Source organism: Marmota monax, unplaced genomic scaffold, assembly GCF_021218885.2.
Source record: "Marmota monax isolate L192 unplaced genomic scaffold, Marmota_monax_Labrador192_F-V1.1 WCK01_AAM20220418_F8-fsc00201, whole genome shotgun sequence".
In the NCBI taxonomy this organism is placed as follows: Eukaryota; Metazoa; Chordata; class Mammalia; order Rodentia; family Sciuridae; genus Marmota; species Marmota monax.
In genome coordinates this window covers 739,979-763,435 of record NW_026695150.1, presented here as the reverse complement: position 1 = coordinate 763,435, position 23,457 = coordinate 739,979, and the positions used below count along the sequence as shown (strand labels likewise).

General features: G+C 32.8%; 1 protein-coding gene across 5 annotated transcripts in view; it reads right to left on the bottom strand.

Moving 5' to 3' along the window:
* Positions 1-2,068: 2,068 nt before the first annotated feature.
* Relch (RAB11 binding and LisH domain, coiled-coil and HEAT repeat containing) overlaps positions 2,069-23,457 on the bottom strand; it is a 99,999-nt gene continuing 78,610 nt past the window's right edge. For 3 of the 5 annotated variants that reach the window (XM_046428188.2, XM_058573860.1, XM_058573861.1), the window contains 7 exons: positions 22,511-22,593; positions 21,447-21,510; positions 19,940-20,078; positions 15,762-15,878; positions 12,042-12,130; positions 10,678-10,748; positions 2,069-3,780 (listed from right to left, as the gene is read on the bottom strand). In XM_046428188.2, coding sequence (XP_046284144.1) covers positions 3,660-3,780; positions 10,678-10,748; positions 12,042-12,130; positions 15,762-15,878; positions 19,940-20,078; positions 21,447-21,510; positions 22,511-22,593 — 684 coding nt within the window. In that variant the 3' untranslated portion in view covers positions 2,069-3,659. Of the gene's footprint in view, positions 3,781-10,677; positions 10,749-12,041; positions 12,131-15,761; positions 15,879-19,939; positions 20,079-21,446; positions 21,511-21,708; positions 21,792-22,510; positions 22,594-23,457 lie in introns of those variants that run through there. The other 2 variants (XM_046428187.2, XR_006848150.2) reach the window with 2 other exon arrangements.

The window sequence follows — 23,457 nt, the reverse complement described above, 5'->3', positions numbered from 1 at the left end:
TTTACTATGTATTTTTTTAGTTGTAGATGGACACAATACCTTTTATTTTTATGTGGTGCCGAGGATCGAACTCAGTGCCTCACATGTGCATAGTGAGTACTCTACCATTGAGGCACAGCCCCAGCCCCTAAATTAGATTTTTATATTGTGTTAAGTTTACATGAACTTTTGTGGTCTTACAGAGAATAGAATTTTTTACGTTGATTTTTCTTAAACATGTAAACAAAGTAAATCATAAGAAGGCAATCAAAAGCTTCCCATAACTGGTCCTGAAGGGGCAGTAAGAATGATAAGATGTGGCCCTCTTCAGATTGTAATTACAGTGCTGATTCAATAGACAAAATGCACATCCTCATGTAGTATGAAAAGTTTACAATCTAATTATTTTGTCAATATGCAGAAATTTACCAGATATATTTATTATTTTTGATTATATTTCTTTATTATTTTAAAATGTACTGAAATAGTGACAAAAATAGATAAAGTACATAGAACTTTCAAACACATGTATTGAGATGAAAGGCTAACTTTATATGCAGTTGGCTTATAAAAGTTAATATCCAAGATTAAAGTTGGAACTTTATTACCTGGCCATGCTGGAGAATTTTAGAAATTAGAACTGCTAATTCAAAGCTCTTTAAGGATACGTTCTTTACACCAAGGATAGTTAAGAAAGTGGTAACTGGTACAAAATGTTATATAGCTATAGTTAGCTATTCTAATTTAAAGACCAACAAGGTGGTATCTGGGGGAAGTTATATCCTTAAAGTTCAAATAATGACCCAAACTGGTAGTCTTGAAAAATGGAGTAATGAGAAAACAATTCAGTAATACTGGTTTCACCACCTTGAAATTTATCACTCTTTTAAGAAAGAGAAATTTGATGACACCATAACTTGAGAATCCCATTAAAAGTATAAAGTAGAGTACAGTAGTAGCTATAGTCCAGTGATAATCTATAATGAATATGGCTTGACTTAAACCACAATTTCATTCAGGTTGGAAGTCAATTTGATGTTTAGTAATCTTTCAAGAGGGGTGCTTGATGGAAATGAATGTCAAGAACTCCTGTGTATGCAGATATATACGGCTACCATTCAAGTATGTACCTGAAAGAATTCAGCTAAATTATTAACTATGGCACTTTCAAATTTCTGGAAAAAAAAAAAAAAAACAATCTTTGGATTGTTTTAGAAATATAGAAATAATTTTGAATTAGCTTTTTATTAAGTCGAATACTTAAACCCTAAATTTCTGTCTAAAAAGAAATAGTATCAGTGTTTTATTCCCTGCTTTAGAAGAACATACTTAGAATCAATAATTAGCATCTATCTGTAAAAAATCCATATTTTACCAAAACAACAACAACCACCCCCCCCCAAACATGTGAAATCTTAATGATATTAAGATATACGAAAGCAAATTAAGGAAGACTCACTTGAGATATATTGGATGGCTTGACTGCTTTTGCTGAATAGCATTTAGGTACATGAATTCATTAATTAATAAAAATTATCACAACAGAAATGCATTACAGCCAGCTCTCTCCATTCACGTATTTCATAACCATGGATTAAAAATATTCCAGAAAGAAAAAACTGCTTCTATTTCAAATATCTCCAGGCTTTCTTTTCTTGTTAATATTTCTTAAACAATACAGTAAAACAATTATTTGCATAGCACTTATATTGTATTAGATACTGTCAGTAATGTAAAGATAATTTAAAGTACATGGGAAAATATGCTTGGGTCATATACAAATAATATACCATTTTATAAAGATTGAAACATCTGTGGACTCTGGTATCTGCAAAGGATTGGAATCAATTTCAATGGATATGGAGGAACAGTATATCTATTTGTTTAGTAACATAGATGTATTCTATTATAGTTCAAAGCAAGGGAGAATTTAAATATTTTTCTTTTGAGTCATCCCTGAAATATATTGGTACTTATATAGATTAAATTTCTAAAATATAAGTACATTTTTATGAATATATGCTCTCTTTTTTTTGACTGGACATAGTTTCCAAATGAAAACAAAACATATAGCTCCAAACAAAACAAGTATGCAAAACATTTTATTTATAATAGATCAACATTTTTGACATGAAAGGTAGCCACTTTCAATTTCTCAGGAATGCCTAGAATCCAACAGTTTTCAGAAGAACTAGTTTGTCAACAATTATTTCACTGTAGGTAAAAGAAATAATTTTAGAATGAAATTTTTAAATGGCTTTGCCTATTGCAACTTATTTTGTAAGTTTGAATGTATGGCAAGCTAGCTTTCCTAGGAAGTGAATATAGTCCAACTATGTTCCAAGAATATTAAACCAGTTTATACAACAAATATGAGAATCACCTATGAGTATCAACCGTGCTCAAATGATGATTTTCTTTTATCAAAATATTCATTTTTCAAAAAAGCCTCACATTAACCCCTCAAACCAATCACCCGTTTTCTGTGTCCAGCATCCTTTTCTACTTCAAGTTCTATTACTGTAGAGACAATAGTCAAATCCCAGTGGAACTATATATTAACTTAAATACACCAAACACAAGAATAGTCACTTTAAGAATAGACTTTAAGGTGGTAACTAACCAATAATAATTTAGCCAACGTCACTTTTAGTTTAGAGGGAAAAAAGCACTTCCCAAATGTCCTTTTCAATACTTCTCTGTAACACACAGAATGAAAAGGTGACCTATGGAATTAAAATCATCAGAAAACATCTTCAAGAAAACGTTTTACATAAATAAGATATTAAATTTCCGAACCATATTTTTTTTTGTATTTTGATTTGGGAAAAAATTCACAAGTATTAGCTCTTCTCAGTTACATTTTTTTCTGAGCATTAAAGTCTACTACACTCTTTGCAAAGTTTACCTTGGTCATTACTCCCCATGCTTATGTGCTGTCTTTTCTCAGGTGAGTCCATTACATGCATGGAAGTGCTGGGGAGGTTTAAATAGTTACTTAAGGAATATTCATGAGAGCTCTGAAATGTTGAAAGTTTTGTCATTATCTATTTGCTGTAGGATTTGTAATTCAAATTCATCACAGCAGCCTAAAGAAATACTGTGTGAATGGAATGCACATAATTCCTACAGAACACACAAACTGAAGTCCAAAAGGCACAGAGTAATGCTGGTGGCTCTTTCTAGTCAGTTAAGAAACAATAAAAAGTCTTCATTATTCTTTCATAATTTAAATACTTAAGTAATCTCCACTTTTATTACTTTATAACAATGACTTCAAATTTACATTATTTTAAGTACCATTGTAATAGCTTAGAGTATAATACAGATATTTGCTAATATCCCATCCAAAAATAAAAAACAAAAACAAAACAAAAACCTCTTCACTATATATATACATACATATATATATATAAAATTATTCTTAAAGATAAGAACATAGAAGAGGGACTTGGTACAGACCAACCAATCAATTTTCTATTACCACAGTTGTAATTCCCAAATCAACAGAAGATATACAGCAATAATCAAAAGCAGTGCAAATATTTTTGGAGGTTAGGATAAAAATATAACGCAAGAACACAAAACTGAGGAAATAAAAAAAGGCAAGTACTTCAAGTACAAGGAGCCAGTCTGCTTGAGGTCCATCTTAGTGTTTATTGGGGGTTTCCTTCTTCCTTCTACTTCTTTCTCTGAAACACATTGGCCAGCATGGCACCTGATGTTGTCAACTGACCCATTTTGTTTAAAAACTTCGTCTTTGTATCTTCACTCACTAAGCTTGCAGCAATTGACATTGAGCTAAGAAAGAAATTTAAAAATTCATGTAAAGCAATTAAAAAAACAAATTTATCCACTTTTCATTTCTTTAGTAACATATTATCAATACATTTTAAATCGGTGTCACAAAAGGGAAACTACTATTTAAAAAGGGAGTTTTTGTGTATTGTACTAAGTTGGCACTTTCATGTTCATCATTTATATTAAAGAATAATAGTTAGGAGCAAGTCTGGGATGAGTCCAAATCTTGGCTATTTACTAGCTGCATGACTTTGAAAAAGTTTTATTTAATCTGTAAAAGGGAGACAATCTAGTACCTTCCCCATAGGGCTATTAGCTTTCTATCACTTCCCTGAACCTAAGCCTTTAACTACCACCTGTATATTAATAGTTCTTAAATCTCAATGAAATAACTGCCTGTGGTGTTTCCCTAGCTCTACCTCAAATTTTAATATTCCTCTTCAGAACTGTTCTTCATATAGTTCTGTTTTGTTGCACTGTGTATTATCCACTTAAATGTTCAAATCAGAGATCTGGGAATTCTTATATCTGTTCTCCTTCAATCTAAATCTGTTGCTAAACTGAGTTCACATTTGAGGTACATTTGTAATCCATCTTCTCAAGCTCACTGCCCCAGGCAGTGAGTTAAGATCATGGTCTTAAGAACCTCAATGCTTGGGTTTGAATTCTGGCTCCTCCATTTAGAAGCCTGATGACTTTTGAGGAAGTTACCTACCTCTGTGTCATCTATAAAATGAAAATAGGAATAGTATCCACTTTGTAGGGTTATTAAGACAATTGTTATCAAGGATGTTAAAACCGCTTAGAGTGTTATCTGGTTGAAAAGTGTCACTTCCTATTACCTTTGCATCCACACTCACACTTGATCTCAACATGGATCCCATGATAGTGTTCCAATCTGTTCCACCTGCTTTTCTTAATCAGAATCCAACTTCTAAAAAGCAGTGTTTCTCAAAGTGTGGTTCCTGGACTTGGAGCATCAACATCACCTGGGAACTTGTCAGCCATGCAAATTCTCAGACTCCACACTAGATCTTCTATATATATATATATATAAATATAATCTTAGTTGTAGTTGGACACAATACCTTTATTTTATTTATTTATATATGTGGTGCTGAGGATGGAAACCAGTGCCTCGAACGTGCTAGGTGAGTGCTTTACTGTTGAGCCACAACCCCAGCCCTATCCACCCTACATCTTCTGAATCAAAATCTCTGGAGATGGAACCCAGCAATCTCTAGTTAATTCTAACAAACCCTAAAGCTTGAGACCCAGAGTTCCTAAGAGCTGGAAACTCCAGGTAGCGGGCCAAATCTAGCCTGCTGCCTACTACTGTAAAGTTTCACTGGAACTGGATCATGCCCATTTATATACATTTTGTCAATAGCTGCTTTCTTGTTATAACAATACTCTAGTGAGTTGTTGTGACAGAGGCAGTATGGTCTTCAAAGCTTAAAATAGTATTTGCTGTCTATAGAAGCTTGCTAACTCCTGATCTATGAAGTCCCAACCTCTTAGTGTAGCAATACAAAGTTCTGTACCTGCCCATCTTCACCCACTTATACTTTACCTACCATTCCCAGAACATGGTCTTCTATAACTTTTATCATTGTACACAGTGCTGATTTTTGTTTTTTGGTCTTTTAACATTATTTTAATCTACGCTTTTAACTGCTTCTTTTTTCCACTTCATTTGCGAACACTCTGAGGAAAGGCACTATGGCTTGCTCAATAGCTCAGGGTGAGTATTCAGTGAATTTTACTAAATATTTAATGAATACAAGAAGGATATTAAAATAATTATGCACTATATTTCCTTCTTGTAGATCAGGGCTTTTAAACTTTCTGAAAATGATTCCCAGTAAGAGATACCTACTGTATCTATAAAGAAATACTCATCCTTACTAAGTAAAATAGACATACTCTTTATTTTCTATTTGATTCTATTTCTTGGGGAAAAATGTTTATCACAATCAATTAATTTAATGCTATCCTACTGGGTCACAGCAAATATCAGAGCATATATCTGTGGGAGGTAGTCACTCTGAATGATTCGCATTCTCCTTCCCTGAGCGGAGAGGCTTTGACCGTCACTACATCTCATAGTGACCTGGACATTGCCCCGGTCCTGGAAGTTTGAGGACTCGTCTTCAGATGTAGGTGTGTCGCCCCATGGACTGAGCTACGCTCACCAGTTCCTTTGTGAAATTACCCCTTTGCCCTATTTGGGATAGAATGTTCCATGGAAACGCCCTTTGTGTGTCCCCTTCTCTTGCTCTGCCTTTGGGTGTGGCCTTCCTGGATGTCAGTCAACCTACTGACAGCAGACATCTCGAAGCTAGACTCAATCCCCTGAAACTTGACCCCTTGCCTCATTTGAATGGCTTCTCCTCAATAAAAGGGTTCAGCACGCACTCTTTCTGCGGACCCTTGAAGTCAGAGGAGCTGTCACAGGACCCCAAAGAAAAAGGAATCTCTGTCTCTTGTGTGGTTATTTCGTGCAGCCCAGTTCACCTGGAGTGACCTTGAGTGTTTTAGTTGTGAGGAACGCGACATTTATCTGCCCCAATTCTCACTTAGAACTTAGAAGCAGTTCTCTTTACCGTTCAAGGTTTTCCTCTTGAATTTTTGATCTATAATAGACTTCAGAGGAGGAGATAGTGAAGGAAGACTTCCTTGAAGAGGTGACATCTAAGCTTTGGCCTGAAGGATCAATAGGAAGTAGCTAAGACAGAGTAAGAATATTCCTAGCAGATGGACTTCTCTGTGTGAAGATCTGAGGGAGCACAGGTATGGTAGAGCTGAGGCTCCCAAAGCCTTCCACTGAACCTCTCTTGGCTGTCCTTGGTAGTTAAGACCATTTCCTTACTTACATAACCAGTATAATTTCATCATGGATTTATTATATTACTTACAATAGGGACCACAATGCCATTTCCATATCTTGTCTAGGCTTGCTCTAAAATAAGTTACTGAAGGGCAAAGCTATCTACTTATTTTTATTTATTTATCTCCAATCCTGAGTACACTGCCCAAAATGAAGAAATTTTTGCACATGAAAAACTGTATCAGATTTCCTCTCATTTCTTCAGTGTATACTTCCTGTATTATTTATTTGGTATTTTTAAGTCTCTGTTCTGCTAAAATTATGTAAATGTCTTGATTAACTATAGGACTGTGAGCTTCCTGATAGAAGGACTCATGCCCAAATTCTATTGTTTCTCTCTTGTATATCTACTGACTGATAATATGGTTAATGTTTTCACACATTTGTTTTTGTTACAAAATGAGTTAAGTTAAAGATTAACATATAATATTTTTCCTACTTCATTTGGTGTTTATAGAAAACTCTCTTACCAAGTACAAAATATTTCAAAACACACTTTTAGAGTACAACAACAACAACAACAACAACAACAACAACAGATCCATGTCATTAAGCTTTTTTGGGGGGGATACCGGGGATTGAACTCAGGGGTACTCAACCACAGAGTCACACCCCTAGTCCTATTTTGTATTTTATTTAGAGACAGGGTTTCACTGAGTTGCTTAGCACCTTGCTTTTGCTGAAAATGGCTTTGAACTCCAGATCCTCCTGCTTCAACCTCCTGAGCGGCTGGGATTATAGGAATGTACTACAATGCCTGGCAGTTTTATAAATCTTAATGATGAAAAAACTTTTTTTAAAAAATTACTTGGAACAATTTATATACAAAGTTGTAACAGTATTACTTTCTGACCCTTACTCTCAAAGTATGTTTATGATATTGTCATACCAGATTGCGAAGAAGGGCCATGTCAACAGGACTAACATGTCAACTTGAAAGGGCTCAAATTGGCTAAAGATGGGATAATTTGTGATTCAATTAGAATAATTCGATGCAATGAATAACAACTATATTTAAATATATGAGTTCATAATGATATTTAAAAACAACTATGTGGTGTTCACCAGAGAGTGAATCAGTTTTTTTGAAAATTGGTTAAAAAAAAAACCCAAACATTTATTTTATCTTTACTATGCAAACAATATACACTGAGTCACGGTAGTACATACGGGGTAAAAATTTTCTTTTCTGAAGTATTCTGGCTCATAAAGGATATAGAAACGATAGAATTAGAGAGTATTGTATTTTGTAACCTGTAATGAATTAGTGGAACTAGGTTTTAGTCACTAACAGCTTGTTAACATCACCAAAAAAGGAAAGAAGCAGACATTATCTGCCTTATGAGGAAAAAACACCACCTCTTATGAAGTAGTCTTGCCCAAAGAAACAAAGACACCCCGAATCTGATTAAGTCTCTAGATCTAGACCCAACTACCAAATTTACAGGAAATACAGAAGTACATGTTAAACAATATAAGGGAAATGTAGTCAGCAAAATTCAAACTGTGAAAAACTCTCAAGGACAAATGACCCAGTTTCTTTTACAAGCAAATTTTATGAAGAATAAAAGAGGAGTGGAACCTTGTATCTATGGAGTAAGAGACTTAACATATCAGCCAGATATAATGTACAGAACTTATCTGGATCTTGACTCAAAGAACAAACTATAATAAAAACATTAAATAACAAATCAGATAATATTCATGAAAAAATTCAAAATTTAAATGGGGACAAAAGAATCGACAACATTAAGGAGTTATTGTTATTGCTTATGTTTTTAAAAAATACTTGTTACCTCCTGAGAGGCTGGGATTTTTAAAAATATTTATTTTTTAGTTGTAGTTGGACACAATATCTTTATTTATTTATTTTTATGTGGTGTTGGGGATTGAGCCCAGGGCCTCGCCTGTGTTAGGCGAGTGCTCTACCGCTGAGCCACAACCCCAGCCCCCTCCTTACCTTTTTTAAAAAGAAGTATTTTTTAGTTGTCGATGGAACTTTTTCATTTTGTTTATTTATATGTGGTGTTGAGAATTGAACCCAGTGCCTCATACATGCTACAAGTGCTCTTCCACTGAGCTATAACTCCAGCCCCCAAAATACTTGTTATCTTTTAAAGATAAATAGCACTGTATATATAGGAAAGGGAAGTAAATGGTATAATAGTGGAATAAAACTGAGTTGAAGCTGGGTGATTAAAACATGGGAATTCATTCTTGTGTTTATTTGAAATTCTCTAAAAATCAGTAACAATACAGATGATCTGAATGACATGAAAAAACATGATTACACAAGTAAAGCTTTTTAAAAAAAAAATTTTAAAAGAAGGGTCACATATAGAAAAAGCAATCTTTTGCAAAGATATTTTTCTCTATTTTAATTCCTACATGTAGATCCATGAAATTTCATTTAAAATGAATTTTGTTCCAAAAATTTTCACGTTTTAAAACAATAATCTGAAGACACCAAATAATCTTGATATTTAACATATAATAAATAAATGTAAGTATTTGTTTTGGTGTTTATTTTGGAGATTTTGTTTAGATCAGAAATCTTTGTTTCATTACATTACTATTGTTTTATTATTTTTGGGTACTGGAGATCAAATCCAGGACTGCTTTAGCACTTAGCTACATTCCTAGTCTTTTAAAATTTATTTTATAATTTTGAAACAGGGTCTAAGTTGCTGAGGTTGGCCTCAAACTTGCAACACTCTTGCCTTAGCCTCTTGAGTTGCTAGGACTACAGGCATGTGCCACTGTGCCTAGTTAGCTCTTCTTATTGTTTGAATCCTCCACTGCTGAAATAGCAGGTATGTATGAAGAAGAGCTCCTTTTATCCTAGTAAGCTTAATTAAAAAAAAAAAAAAGGTTCTGTTACATCAAAGACTAAGAGACTCTGTGTATGAAAGAGTAGCTAGGATGAAACGTACTCCTAATAGTTACACTTAAAGAAAACACTCTGAGGTTTTTTTTTTTTTTTTTTAATGTTTAAATCCATTTAAAATTAATCACTGAAGATTACTTCAATAAGAATTAAAGTACACAAAGTCTATTTATAAATTATTCCTTTTCTGAATGCCTAACATTAATTACTCTTCCTCATCTGTGTTCACTATTTTTTGTTCCCGCAGTACTGGGGATTGAACTCAGGGCCTCATGCATGCTAGGCAAGCATTCTACCACTAATTTATATTTCCAGACTTTTTATTTTATTTTTACACAGGGTCTCACTAAGTTGCCTGACTTGGTCTCTAACTCCATTAGTCTCCAGAGTAGTTGGTATTATAGGTAATGGCCACCTAGCCTTGCCTGGCTTGTCACATTTTAATTTCATTGACTCTCTGAATTCTAATTAGCTTGTTTAGAAGCATTAGTTTGGCTATGACATTCCCAAATTTACAATTGTTTATGCAGCAAACAGCTATATCTTTCAACTTCTGACACAATTCTTTTTTTTTTTTTTTTTTTTTTTTTGATACTGGGGATTGAACTCAGGGGCATTTGACCACTGAACCACAGCCCCAGCCCTATTTTGTATTTTATTAGAGACAGGATCTGAGTTGCTTAGGGCTTTGCCATTGCTGAGGCTGGTTTTAACCTCATGATTCTCCTTTCTCAGCTTTCCAAGCAGCTGAGATTATAGGCATGTGCCACCTAGCTCACAAATTTCTGACACAAATTTCTAGATATTGTTTTGATCAGTGAGTTCCTGATCCAGCTCCACAGCAAAATCTCTTTGGAGACTGTTAAATGTAAAGATTCCTAGGGTGAATCACAATATTGAGAGGAAGGTACAAAGCATGAGGACAAGATCCGAGTTTTAAATTCCCGGGATACTTCTGATGAGATGGTTTATGGACTAGCATTGAAAGAACAGCTGAACTGAATAATTTTCTTGTCTTCTAAATAAATGACTACAAAATAATACAACATGAAACATTATAAACAATATTTAGATAGAAAAATTAAGGTAAATATGAAGCCTTAAAGAAAAAATGTCTTACCCTTGAGGCTCTTGGACAGTCTTGTTTTCTACTTTTTGTTCACATTCTTTTATCATAGAACTTAAAATAACCTGATTGAGAAAAATTACTTTAGTGAAGAGCACAACACGATGGTTTTATCTAAAGTTTTAACTAAATTTTGAGTATCTCATAAACTAACACATTGATTAAAATTTTAAAAATATGGCAGTTTTACTTTGTTAAAGGATTCATATTAGGTCCTTAGACTAAATACAGGAACAATTTTAAAAGATCTCAATCTGGGGGCTGGGTATAGTGCAAGGCCCCGAGTCAATTCCCCAGCATTCCTTGCGTATCCCACTCCCAAATCTCAATCACTTAGTATTTATTTTTTTTAGGTTTCTTTAGTTCAGGGTAGGCACTGAGGTAAAGTTGAGATTTAAGCAAAAACTTGAAGGAGATAAAGGAATGTTTTGAAGACCGGCAAGAAGCTGAATTAAATGTGATGAACATCATTATCCAAAGTACACGTATGAAGACACAAACTGGGTGTCAACCTACTTTATATACAAACATGATATGAAAAATTGTGGTATATATGTGTAATAAGAATTTTAATGCAAAAAAATACTACATGTATAAAGACATGAAAAAATAATTTAAAAGTTAATATTACTGAAGAACAAGTCTTTTGTTGAGTTTGTTTCTAATTTAAAAAAAATTCATAGATGTAAATAAACTCAATGCTTCTTAGTATTTGAACAAAAAAAAGATGTATTAAGGAACTGATTTGCAAGTAGGCATATGTACCAATAGACAGTGTGAAAGCTGAAAAGAGTGGGTATAGACACTGAGAAGAAAAAGAGATATGGGAAACAACGAAGGGAAGTTTTTGTTTCACTTAGGAGAAAAAAAGTCAAACATAATAGGAAAAACTGGCAGAAAAATAGCTTGAGGATACAAATGATAGAGGAAGCAGGAGGCAAAGAGCAAGAAATGAAAGAGTTATGAGGAAATGGAGATAGAAAATAGAAACTTGGCTTTTAAGAAAGTTGATAGAGATAATTAACATTTTATAGTTATAAAACATTTCACCCATGTAAATCTTATTAAATTCTTATTAATTAAAATGAAGGTGAGCATGTTATATCTACTTCACAGAATTAAGCAGAGGCTTCAAGATGTTAAAGCAGTTGCTTGAAATATCACAACTAGTAAATAAATCAAATAATAACACTGAGCTAAATTAAAAAAAAATTAAACACAACATATCACAATCAAGCCTTACATAAAGAGTAATGAAAGCTTGCACAGGAGATATTGAAACATATTGGAGATATTGAAACATATCAAATAATAACAGTGTTATCACAGTGATAACAGTGATAATCACAGTGGCTTACCTCATGTTCTGGAGAGAGATGTTCCATGTCAGTGCGTAAACACCTGAGGCCAGGTAAAAAATGATTTACCATTAAATCCTCTGAAATGACTTGAGAGAAGGTAGTTAAGAAAAATTTAATAAACCAAATGTTCAACCAAACAGTAGAGGTTATATATAAAGAAGCCCTCTGAAAGGAGGACTATGTTCTATTGATGCTCAGCGTAAGTAAACAGTCCTGTATGATTCTTTATTTGGAGCAGGTTACTGTGTTTATTCTCACAATCTATTCATGCTAGTGGCATTCATTCTGGTATACCATAATTCAATAATATGCTATGTAAATGTGTGAAAAAAGGATGACAATTAAATCATGAAACTTAATCAGATTTAAATGAGTATGAAAAGAAAATCAATGTTTCTATGACAATTAAGTTGAAAGTTTTGGAAAAAAAGGGCAAACTGCTTAAAGCATTGTTATTAAGTGTTGTATAATATTTCACACTGAATCCCACTATTTTATATAAATTCAAATTCACCAACAGTAACAAGCAACCATGTATAAACAATTGGGAAAAATGTAAAAATCTAAGAACATTATATACTCAGTATCAGAAATGTTTCTGGATCCTGTTAAGAGAACCTTAATCTTAAAATTATACACAAATGCACCATGGATGTGGTTTATCTAAGAAAGATATTTAACTATAATGATTCCCACAAAAGAGATGCCTCAGTTTTATATCAAGATTAATAAAAATACAAGTATATTTTTAAGTTAAAATAAGTTATCTAAGGTTTATATCATTTTCCTGGTTTCTTATTTTAATCATCCTGTTGAACTGACCTTCTATTGGTTCTGATAGACTTGGATAACAGAGTTTTGAGGTAATAAGAGATTTTGCTATCAGTTTAGTATTACTTATAGTTCCTGCTCATCTTAATTTCTGTTGATTATCTTGACATTCTAAAGAATCAGGAAAGCAGACATATTTGTCAAGAAAATAATTCATCTTGTTCATTCACATCAATTCTGGCACATTCTTACCTTATTCTAGCTGTTATCTATTTAAATTAGTTCTTTAAAAAGATTATACCATATTAAAGTAAAAAAATGACACTAAATAAATTTCCTTAGAAAGATGGCTTAATTATTTTTGAAAAAAATTAAAATAAAATTTTTATAAATTATAATAAATTTAAAATAATTTTAATAAAAAATATCAAGAAAAATCAGCATAATATATAAATATTTCCTTGAAAATACAGTTTTAAATAAAAATTGTGCACAAAGCTCCTATAATTAGTGGCTTATAAATTCAATAGTCACTAAAAATATGAATACAGAGGGCTGCAACCTAATGATTATGTAGTTTTCTTCTCTAGATATAGGGAAAGTACCACCAAGATAAAGCTGTGAGTGACCTTTGGATTAGCAGCCTGTGATGTCAGAAATATGGGCATGGATTGAGAAGCTTAAGATGGCTTTATTTAGAGAAAAGAGGAAAGATACTTTCCTCCTTTCAGTTCACCTTTTCCCCAAAGAATCACAGTCTTTCAAGCTCTGCAAATACACAGATCATTTACTCATGTTTGAAATAGCCTCTACCTCATTGATGAATGATGGTCAAAAGGGTTCTAATTGTTCATAATGATAGCATATTTATAATTTAATAAGCGAGATCACTGCAGTTTTAGATAGACCAATTATAAAGTTTTCCCCATAAACAAAACTGGTCTCTCTGGAACCTCAGCTTGTTTAGTGTTAGCTCTGTACCTTTAGCTATACAGTACCTACCCTTCCTTCTAATCTTTAGGTACTTGCAATTGTCAAAATATCTTTCTATCCTCAAGCTATCCCTTCTCCAGGTTAAACATTTCTAAATTCCTTCTAGCTTTTCCTAAACATGACTTCTTAAGCACTATTGTTAGGATGGTTCTTTCTTATACCATATTGCTATAAAAACTTTTTATTGTGTTTATTTTTGGAACAATCTGTGTATTGAAATGCATGATAATATTTTTCTATATAGATTTCTATGCTTTTCAGAAACCAATGTCTTTCCCACTTGGAAAATTTTGTTTTATAAAGATAAAAATTTTGATTTTTGGATTTTATAAAGATAAAAATTTTGATCTTTTTGATCATTTTCTTTTTGGCACATTCCTTTAGAAACTCTCTACTAATATTATACATGAGTTCTGCTTAAGTCTAATGAATGAAACAATATTTTCCTTCTTTTGTGATAAAACTCTGACGTGTTATTACTACTTTCTTGCAGGGATCCTGTCACTTCTCCATTGTTAAAAAATTCTTCCTTGCTAATTCAGAATATCAGTTCCTCTTTTTGCTTCCTCTATTTTCTCTAAGTTTAAAGAGCCAAAAAGATAAATCAGGAATGATAGTAAGTTCTCCTTTTAGTAGAATTAAATTTACAGATGACACACATAATTGAGGTACAATATTACTGAAACAGGGTACTTATGCCCACTTCATAATCTATATTCCAAAGAACATGGTTTATATCATCCATATGATTTGGTAATTTGTAGTAGATTCCAAAAATAAAATACACTCAATAATGAATCCAATTATCTAAAAGTTTTAATAGTTTCAAAAGGACATGCAGCTCCTTAATAGACAGCTCTATTTTTCTACTTTTTCTGTTTTATTCTGAGTAAAAACAATCTCCCACGATACTTTCTGGTCAAAAATCCAGTGCCAATAATGTTGTGCATTTATCTTATTTAAAAGTACCTGCTTACTTTGTTATTAAATGCTGTACAATATTTCACAATGAATCTCACTATTTTATATAAATTCAAATGCACCAATAGTAACAAGCAACCATGTGTAAACAATTGGGAAAAATGTAAAAATCTAAGAACATTATATACTCAGTATCAGAAATCATAAACCTGAAACTCTTCCTTTTTGCTGTTTTTTCCAGGAACCTCTTATCATTTTTCCGATTCCTCTATATCATAATTCTCTGATTCTGTGTCTAGTGTGCAGATTTATTCTATTTGAATATTCAACATTCCAATCTTTTTTCAGTCTCTTATTTCCTTTTTTGAACTCTTCTGCCTTTCAATAAGAGCCAGGAAGTTGGTATTCATTTTGCCCGTCTTTACTTCCTCTTAGTTTTTATTTTACTAGGCATAGGATAGTAAAGAGAATATTTAATGCGAGTTGGGGGAGAATGACTAAAGTTCTTTGTTCAGGTCACAGTTTTGCTTTTAACTATAAAAACAGAATAAGTCACTATCATCTTTAAGCCTTTGCTTCTTTATTTACAATATAGAGTTGATGTGGGCTTATATGATCTAAGTTTTCTCCTAGTTGTCCCTGTACTTTTCCAATGAGTGATACCTCTGTAAGAGAAATTCACCGGATACCAACAATTAAATATTCACTGAAAAACTTAACTGCCAGGACATATATAAGGCAGTCTTTTGATAAATGGAAGTCTCTCGACTATAATTCATTCTGGCTTTATTTTTTGCTCTGTTACACAGCTGATTAACATAATAAAATTCGGTCTAAGAAACTTATTATTTTAAAAAGGTAGAAATATAAACAGAATTTTAAGTTATTTTTAAAATTATAAAACAACTGTAAAAAAGAAGCGGACAAAGGAAAATAAAAATTTCAATTTTCTACATATTTATAAGTTGAAACTAAGGTTCATTGTAAAATTGGTTACAAAAAGGTAGATATACTTTGATAAAGCAAGGATACAACAACATGAAAGTGCACTGTAGGCTTCAAAAAGATGGGTAGCAATGTCCAGTCTTTTAGAATCCACAATTTGTAAGTTGTTCACCAAGGCTAACTTATGCAAATGTGGTATAACGACTGAAAAGAAAAAAGAAATTGTTACATTTTTATCCCAAACACGCATATGAAACCCTCATACTTTATAAAAGATTTACCGTTTTAATTTCTAAAATTCTATTTACTGCTTGATGCTTTCAAAAGATTATCAACATTCTATGCTTTTTTTTTCTTACTAGGAAGAAAGTATGTTTTTCAAAACAAAAAGTGATCTGGGATTTGGGAGAAATAGATTATTTACTACTGTAATTATTAACTAGTTATGGGGATGCATATGGGTGATTTTGGCTCACTGTAATTCATTTTCCCAATTTTGAAAAAAGAAACACACACACACACATACAAATATGAACAACTTATATCTTGTGTTATTTGTCCTTACAAACAAGCTTTTTAATAAAAATATTATTATTGTTATAATACACTAATTATTTTCTCAATAACTCACAATTTTTTTAATAATGTTATTTTACTCCCTAATAATATTATTACCTTTAGTTTCTAAAATGCTTCATAAAAAATAATGTCAAATGGCACTGGTGCCTGAATTTTTAAGTTCTGAGGGTTCAATACCCTTATAGAATAATGTAAAGCTTCATAAATACAGATAGCCTACTACTAAAGTAAAAGCAATGGTGGGGAGGGCTGGGGTTGTAGCTCAGCGGTAGAGTGATTGCCTAGTACGTAAGGCCCTGGGTTCAATCCTCAGCACCACATAAAAATAAATAAAATAAACGTATTATGTCCATCTACAACTAAAAATTAAAAAAAAATAAAGTAAAAGCAATGACTGAAGAAACAATAACCTATGCAGTTGCAATGAGCAATCCCTAGTGCCCAAGACTGTGTTTTCTGAATACCATTTCCCACTAAAACTAGGATTCTTAGGAGAGATGGCTTAGGTTCTCCCAAAGGCTATAGTTCACTTCTAACCCAACCTTCTGAAACTTACCTTTCTTGCCATTTGATCTAATCATGCATAGCCCTTTTATTGTTCCTACGTCTTTGACCTTTCCTCAGTTTTTCTAAAAAAATACAATGATCATACTGTATAATATTCCTTAAAAATGCTTGACTAAAAGATAAATCTACAGAAGTTAATTTAAACTTTAAAGTAGAGGCAGTTAAAGGCTTTACATAAGGATCCTCTTAATTCTCAGGAACATAAAAATGTACTATAGAATCCAAGATTTCACTGTACTTGTATTATCCTGGGCAACCTCATCTGTTCTAATTACTTAATTTTAATACATCAGATGGATTTAAATGGTTAAAAGCAGTAGGATACTAAAGACTAAGAAAAGGTTTAGTAGCCTAGGTGAGCATAATTCTAAAATTAATCTTCACAGGGAAAAAGAATAGGAAATACATAACATAAAACAACTGTAAAGTTGTCTTCTTCAGGGCAGATTGGACAAAGATTTAAAAATCACAACTAAAATAAAGATAAATCAACAGGAGAATTTATAAAACTATATTGCAGAAAACTTTCAAAAAATATTCTAGGGTAGATCTGGCAGTAAAAGTAAAGGAAATCTTTTCCTCTTTTTAAATAAATGTGCTCAGATGTGAAATAAGGAACCAAGAAAAAAAACTAATTTGTAATGGAAAATTGACCCTCTAGCAAATTTCCAGGATATCACTGAATATTTTTAGAAAACCTTACAAAGTAAAATAACTAAAAACAAACTAACTCCATAGGGTTTCAGATAAAAAACAACTGGTTCTTAAAAATCAGAACCAAAGTTCCCGAGATAAACTAAAAGTTAGAAAAACAAAGGCTAATGAAAGAACTAATGTCCTCTATTAGTTAAGAAGTAGAGGGACAAATAATCTACGTACCTAAAATGCTACTCTCCAAGGAAGACATTACCACTCCCAAATTCTCTATTCTTCCTCTAAACTCCAAAAGGGAGTTGCTTGAGTACAGTTAAATAAGCCACTTCACGGGACAATAAATCCAGTGAAGGTGGGGAGAGATTTTTATCTTAAAAACCATTCTGATTATATCAAAACGTGAAAGGTTGTATAAAAATGTATTTGCAGGTATATGATAAGTTAAAGGAGATGTCAGGGACAATGGTTTACTAGACCTACTAAAGCAGTGGGAATTTCTTTTTTTTTTTTTAAATATATATATATATATATATATATATATATATATATATATTTAGTTGTAGTTGGACACAATACCTTTATTTTATTTATTTTTATGTGGTGCTGAGGATCGAACCCAGCGCCTCGCTAGATGAGCGCTAGATGAGCCCCAGTCCCAGCCCCAGCCCTAAGCAGTGGGAATTTCTATCCTAAATCTTCTCTTAAGCTCATTTTTTTTTTCTTAAGCCCATTTTTAACTGTTAATTTAGGGCTACTACGAGAAGAAAGTTCCTTGTTATGCAAATCCTACAAATATAATAGGTATGTATCTACTCTATAAATAATCTGTCATATGAAGTAGTATGATTATTTTTAAAAGTTCCTCAAAATTTTAGACATTAAGATACAGACACTATGTTTGCTTTGAGAAATAACTGTAGACCTAGAATGACTGAGAAAAAAGACTCCAATGATCTAACAAAAGTATAGGAATCCAGACTGATCCTTCATAGAAGATCAACAGCTTTTCTTTTGAATGTACATACAAAGGTTAGATCATGCTCGAGAGGTTTTTAACTCAGTGTCACAGTATAACCTAAAGACCCAATACTATTTATACTATCCCCTTAGTCCAGAAGACAAGAGTTTCTCTTTGCCTAAGAGTAATTACAGCCTCAATGAAGTCAAAGTACCTCAGAGCTCCTACTAAAATCATCTGTCAATTTGATGTTACCACATGTGGGTCTAGCCCTATTGCAAAACTAAAATACCAATGCTTTTTCTGTTGGTTGGTTAACTATGAATACATTTGCACAGTGAAAAGACCATTTCTGAAGTGTGGTGTCCTCCCTCAACATATGTTTTGGACCCTGCAGCCTCAATACTGACTTAATACTTTTTGATTACTCTTATCTTAAAAATGTTAAGAAATAATATCAGGCTGGATTTGCAAAAACTAGTTTACTGGAGAATCCAACTCTGTATTAGAAACCAAGTTGATTATTAAGTGGTTGAACCTGTGGCCCTTTCTAAATCATGACAAATTGCTAAAATCAAGGGCTAAAGTATAACAATGATAACTGATGTGTGTCTTGAGAAATAATTTCTAGATGGACTGAAGCTACCAAAAGAAACTGTTGTCATAAAGGTTGAGGACCACAGTAAAAAAAAAAGAGAAACTAGAGAAAATGTGTTAGCAGATAATCATGCAGATCATTTAGCGGATCAACAAACTGCATTAAAACAAAGTGGTGTGTCATGCTGACAACACGCTAAGTTGGAGAAATGCATAGCTTTCATAAGATCACGTCTAGAGGGGCTGGGGTTGTGGCTCAGTGGTACAGTGCTCATCAAGCATTGTTGATGCACTGGGTTTGATCCTCAGCACCACATAAAAATAAAATAAAGATGTTGTATCCACCTAAAACCAAAAATAAAAAATTTATCTAGAAATACAAAATTTCCCTATGAATAATAAAAACCCTCAAAACACAAGGCAGCACAGTATTTTGCAATTAGCTATTATTAAGAAATGATTCTATAATAATGAAGTTTAGAGTCACTTTTCACATGTATTAGAGCAACTGATATATAGTATACCAAATATATACTATGTACTGAATATATGATAATATAACATATAGTAAGGAATAGGGGTGTGGGGGTTTTGTGGAATAAAGCATTCATGCAGTTAATAGTTAACAGAACTTGAATGGTATGCATATACACATGTGTGGATATGTGTATGTCTTTCTGTCTAAATATGTACTGAAATTTTCTATATTCCTCAAACATGGATAAATTAGCACCTTATGATGTCAAATTACCACAATGGATTCATAATAAATAACTAGTTTTGAGTTCAGTTTTCAACACACAAAAGATAAAACGCAGTCAAGGCTTTATTTAACAGGTGACAAATCCTCAGAGAAGCTTCTGGCTTTGATCTGACAATTCAGGAAAAAAGGTAGAAAAATGCAACTTACACTCATCTCGGAACCTGGGTTCTGCATTAGGCCCAACTCTACCAAATGTTTTTATGATCTCTGTATGCAAAGAATGTTGGTCTTGATACTGAGGATCTTCCAGGAAAGAAGCCAACTGCATTTTCACTCTTTCTAGTAACTTAAAATTGGATATTATATTGTCATTTTATAGAATATTAAAAATGAATACTGTTGTTAAAATGAAAGATATACATACTAAACAAAGCTTACAGCAGTAAGTTCAAACAATTTATAACCCCACGAAATTAGACATTTGGATATAATAAAATACTTATGTAGTCTTTTAGCTCAGAAAAGCTTTCACATTTTTTATTCTTATTAATTCTTTTTTTAAAAAAATAAAAATATTCCCTGATAAAATGTAAAACCAAAAGGAAAAAACCCTGTAACTAGGGCAAAGATGGTTAAATTTATGATTCTGTATCAAAATGATAACTCTTAAGTCACAGTATGAGTTACCCAATCATCCACCTTCTGAAAGCAATGAGTCATTAATGACTTATATCTTACTCATATTTCCCTAAGACATTTTTTATTTTAGGATTTAAGAATATGTTGAAATTCTGCCAAGACTGCAAGTGTTGCAGAATGATGTTTTTTTTTTTTCTGTTGCTTCACCAAGAAAAATTAAAAATGTTTCTAACTAAATTACTTAATTTTAATCTTTATGACAAAGAAATTATATTAAATTTTTCTTTTTTTGGTAAAATGTCATTAAATGAAAAGCACTATTTACATTTAAGTGACCAGGGACTATATCCACAAGTAATTTATTTTCTAATCCAGAGGGCTTTTCATTTGTGTAAAGACATGTCCAATATGAAAACAAATAATAACCTCTGATACTAATTTTGAGATGTGTCTTACAGTTAATGTTACAGACAGAATATAAAAAACTTGAAATGGAATCACATTTTCAAAATACACCTTTAGGGAGGAAAGCTTTGGTATTCTCTTGAATCACTAGTGACAGATGTAGTATTAAGATGATACCACATTGGTAGCATCAATGACATAGTTATCAGAATACAGGTGCTTTCTGTTGTTCATTTGTAAAATAGATTTGTGTTCCAACTGTTACCTTGTAAAATAATTTTCAAGTCTGTGCAAACTTGCAATCAAGAATTTACACAGTTTGGCTAGAAAATATAAGGCTTTGGAGTTAGGCTTGATTTGAAAGCTTACTCAAAACTCCAATATCCAGTTAGACTTAAAACAGAACATCTGAGGTTGGCCTATTAATTAATTAATTAGTTGAGAAGACTGGACATATGGAATATGGACTAGTTCCTTAGGATATGGGGATATGCCTATTATTAAGTTAGGCTATCTTGCTTTCAAATATGAGATACTCCTCTGCCCACAACTAAGAAATAACATAAAAGGTATAATCCTTCTGCCCCTATCAATGGGGACACGTGTGGTAATGTGTCACCATCACCTCAATGAGATACACATATATAAATACATTTTGGTGATTTCCTACCTCTCTTTGAATAACTGTTTCCATAATAGTGCCAAAAGCTGGAATTGTGGCAATCCTGACAGAGCTGTTAGAAATTAAAAAAGAAAGAAACTGAAACTTTCTTTGAGATACAAAGTAAGTATTAATAAAATGTGAATCATAGTAGGTAAAAATACTGTATTAGTCTCTAGCAATGACAAATTAAAAATTTTAAAAAGCAGACCAAGAAGAATGCTCAAAAAGACAGGCAGGATAACTTAAGGTCGCAGTCTGTGAAACTCACAATTCAGGATCACTGGACAAGGTAACAAGGGCCGGAGCAACCCGCTTGTCAACTAACGCTTCACTCATGCCTCGAAGAGTCAGCTGTAAACCAGTCAACATGCAATAAAAAATGGTTTGGTAAACTGGAATGAGAACTGGGTTAGCTGTGACTGAGGATGGGCAGGCAGACTCACTGGCCTTTCTTGGTTTAGTCACTCACATGAGACATTAAAATGTTAAGCCTTTGGTTCATGCCACTACACTTACTGGTAACAACCTGTTAGTGAGATTAGCAGAGCATCCTTTCTTGGCTTGGAAGAAATAGTCCATCAGCACATTTTATGTTTGAAAATGTTAACTGAATACTAATACTACTGATATTTTTTTTGCCAATACACGGCCTCCAAATTAGTCTTACTGTGAGGGTTCACTTTTAAAAAAACGATGAATGAACAGTAACACGATAAAGCTTAAAAATCAAATAAGCATAATCCAGTAATGTTACTACTATTATTATTTTTGTGGTACTGAGAATTAAATCAAGGGGTGTTCTACCACTAATCTACACCCCTAGCCTTTAAAAACAGTATTTTTTTGAGACACAATTTCACTAAATTTCAAAGACTGGCCTTGAACTTTCAATTCTCCTTCTTCAGCCTACCTCAGCCTGAGTTGTTGGGATTATAGGCCTGAGCCACCAAGCCCAGCCAGTATTATTATTTCAAAGAGCTTCTACAATGAATTCTAAAGCTGATGGCTATTTCCTGACAGGCACATTTTTGAAAGGGATGCTGAACGTAAAAGTCAGGGATGACACTTACATTTCAGGGTCACTGGAGAGTGTAATGAGAGCAGGAACAACCCTCTGAGCTACCAGAGTTTCATTCACCCCCTTCACCAACAGCTGATTGGTCAGCACAGGGGGTATTCACAGGTGATGCACGGAAAGAGCAAATACAGTGTCACGGGAAGAAGAAAGGGACAACCAAGAGAAAGAGAGAAAACATAAAGCAAAACCAAAATTAGAAGCTAAGCAAATATAGCTACTAGAGTGCTTTACAAAGGCAGAGAATGCTTAGCAAGAAAATAAAAGCTTAAACAGCCTAGCAGCTATGAAAAGAAATTTCATCATTGATTGAATGGCAGTGTACTTTTGGTCAAACAGTCTATGTAACTTCCATGTTCAATTAAAATATAATGTAAGAGGAAAAGAAAATTGAACTTAGAGGACACACACAAGGTGTTATGGTTAAATTCTCGAAGGAAATCTGGTGTGGTTTAATTATGACCAACACGGTACAAATTGAACTGTTTTTAAACCAAACTGGAATGTCTAACAGCCATGACTAAACTGCTTATGATTGTTCTATAGTAAGTAAATTTAAAAAACACATAGGGAAATTCTCAACCTTTTAAATCACAGAGCTTTCTCTTTAGAGGTATAGAGCATAATGCAACATAATACTCCTAGAGTAATATACTTGAGAATCAGCTCTGGGTTCAGACTCCAGTTCTCCATTTGTTAGCCTGTAGTTGTAGATATATTACATTATCTCTTGAAACTCAGTTTTATTATATGAAAATGGCAATATTTAACTCAAAGGACCGTTGACTATTGATTTTCACATAATATACTTATATGATAAAGAATTTGCATTCAAGAAACAAACGAGAACTTAATTATTATAACTACTTCAACAATATGATTTGTGATGTATTTGGAAAATGAAATTAATTTTTAAAAGTTTGGTAGCTAACTTTTAAACAG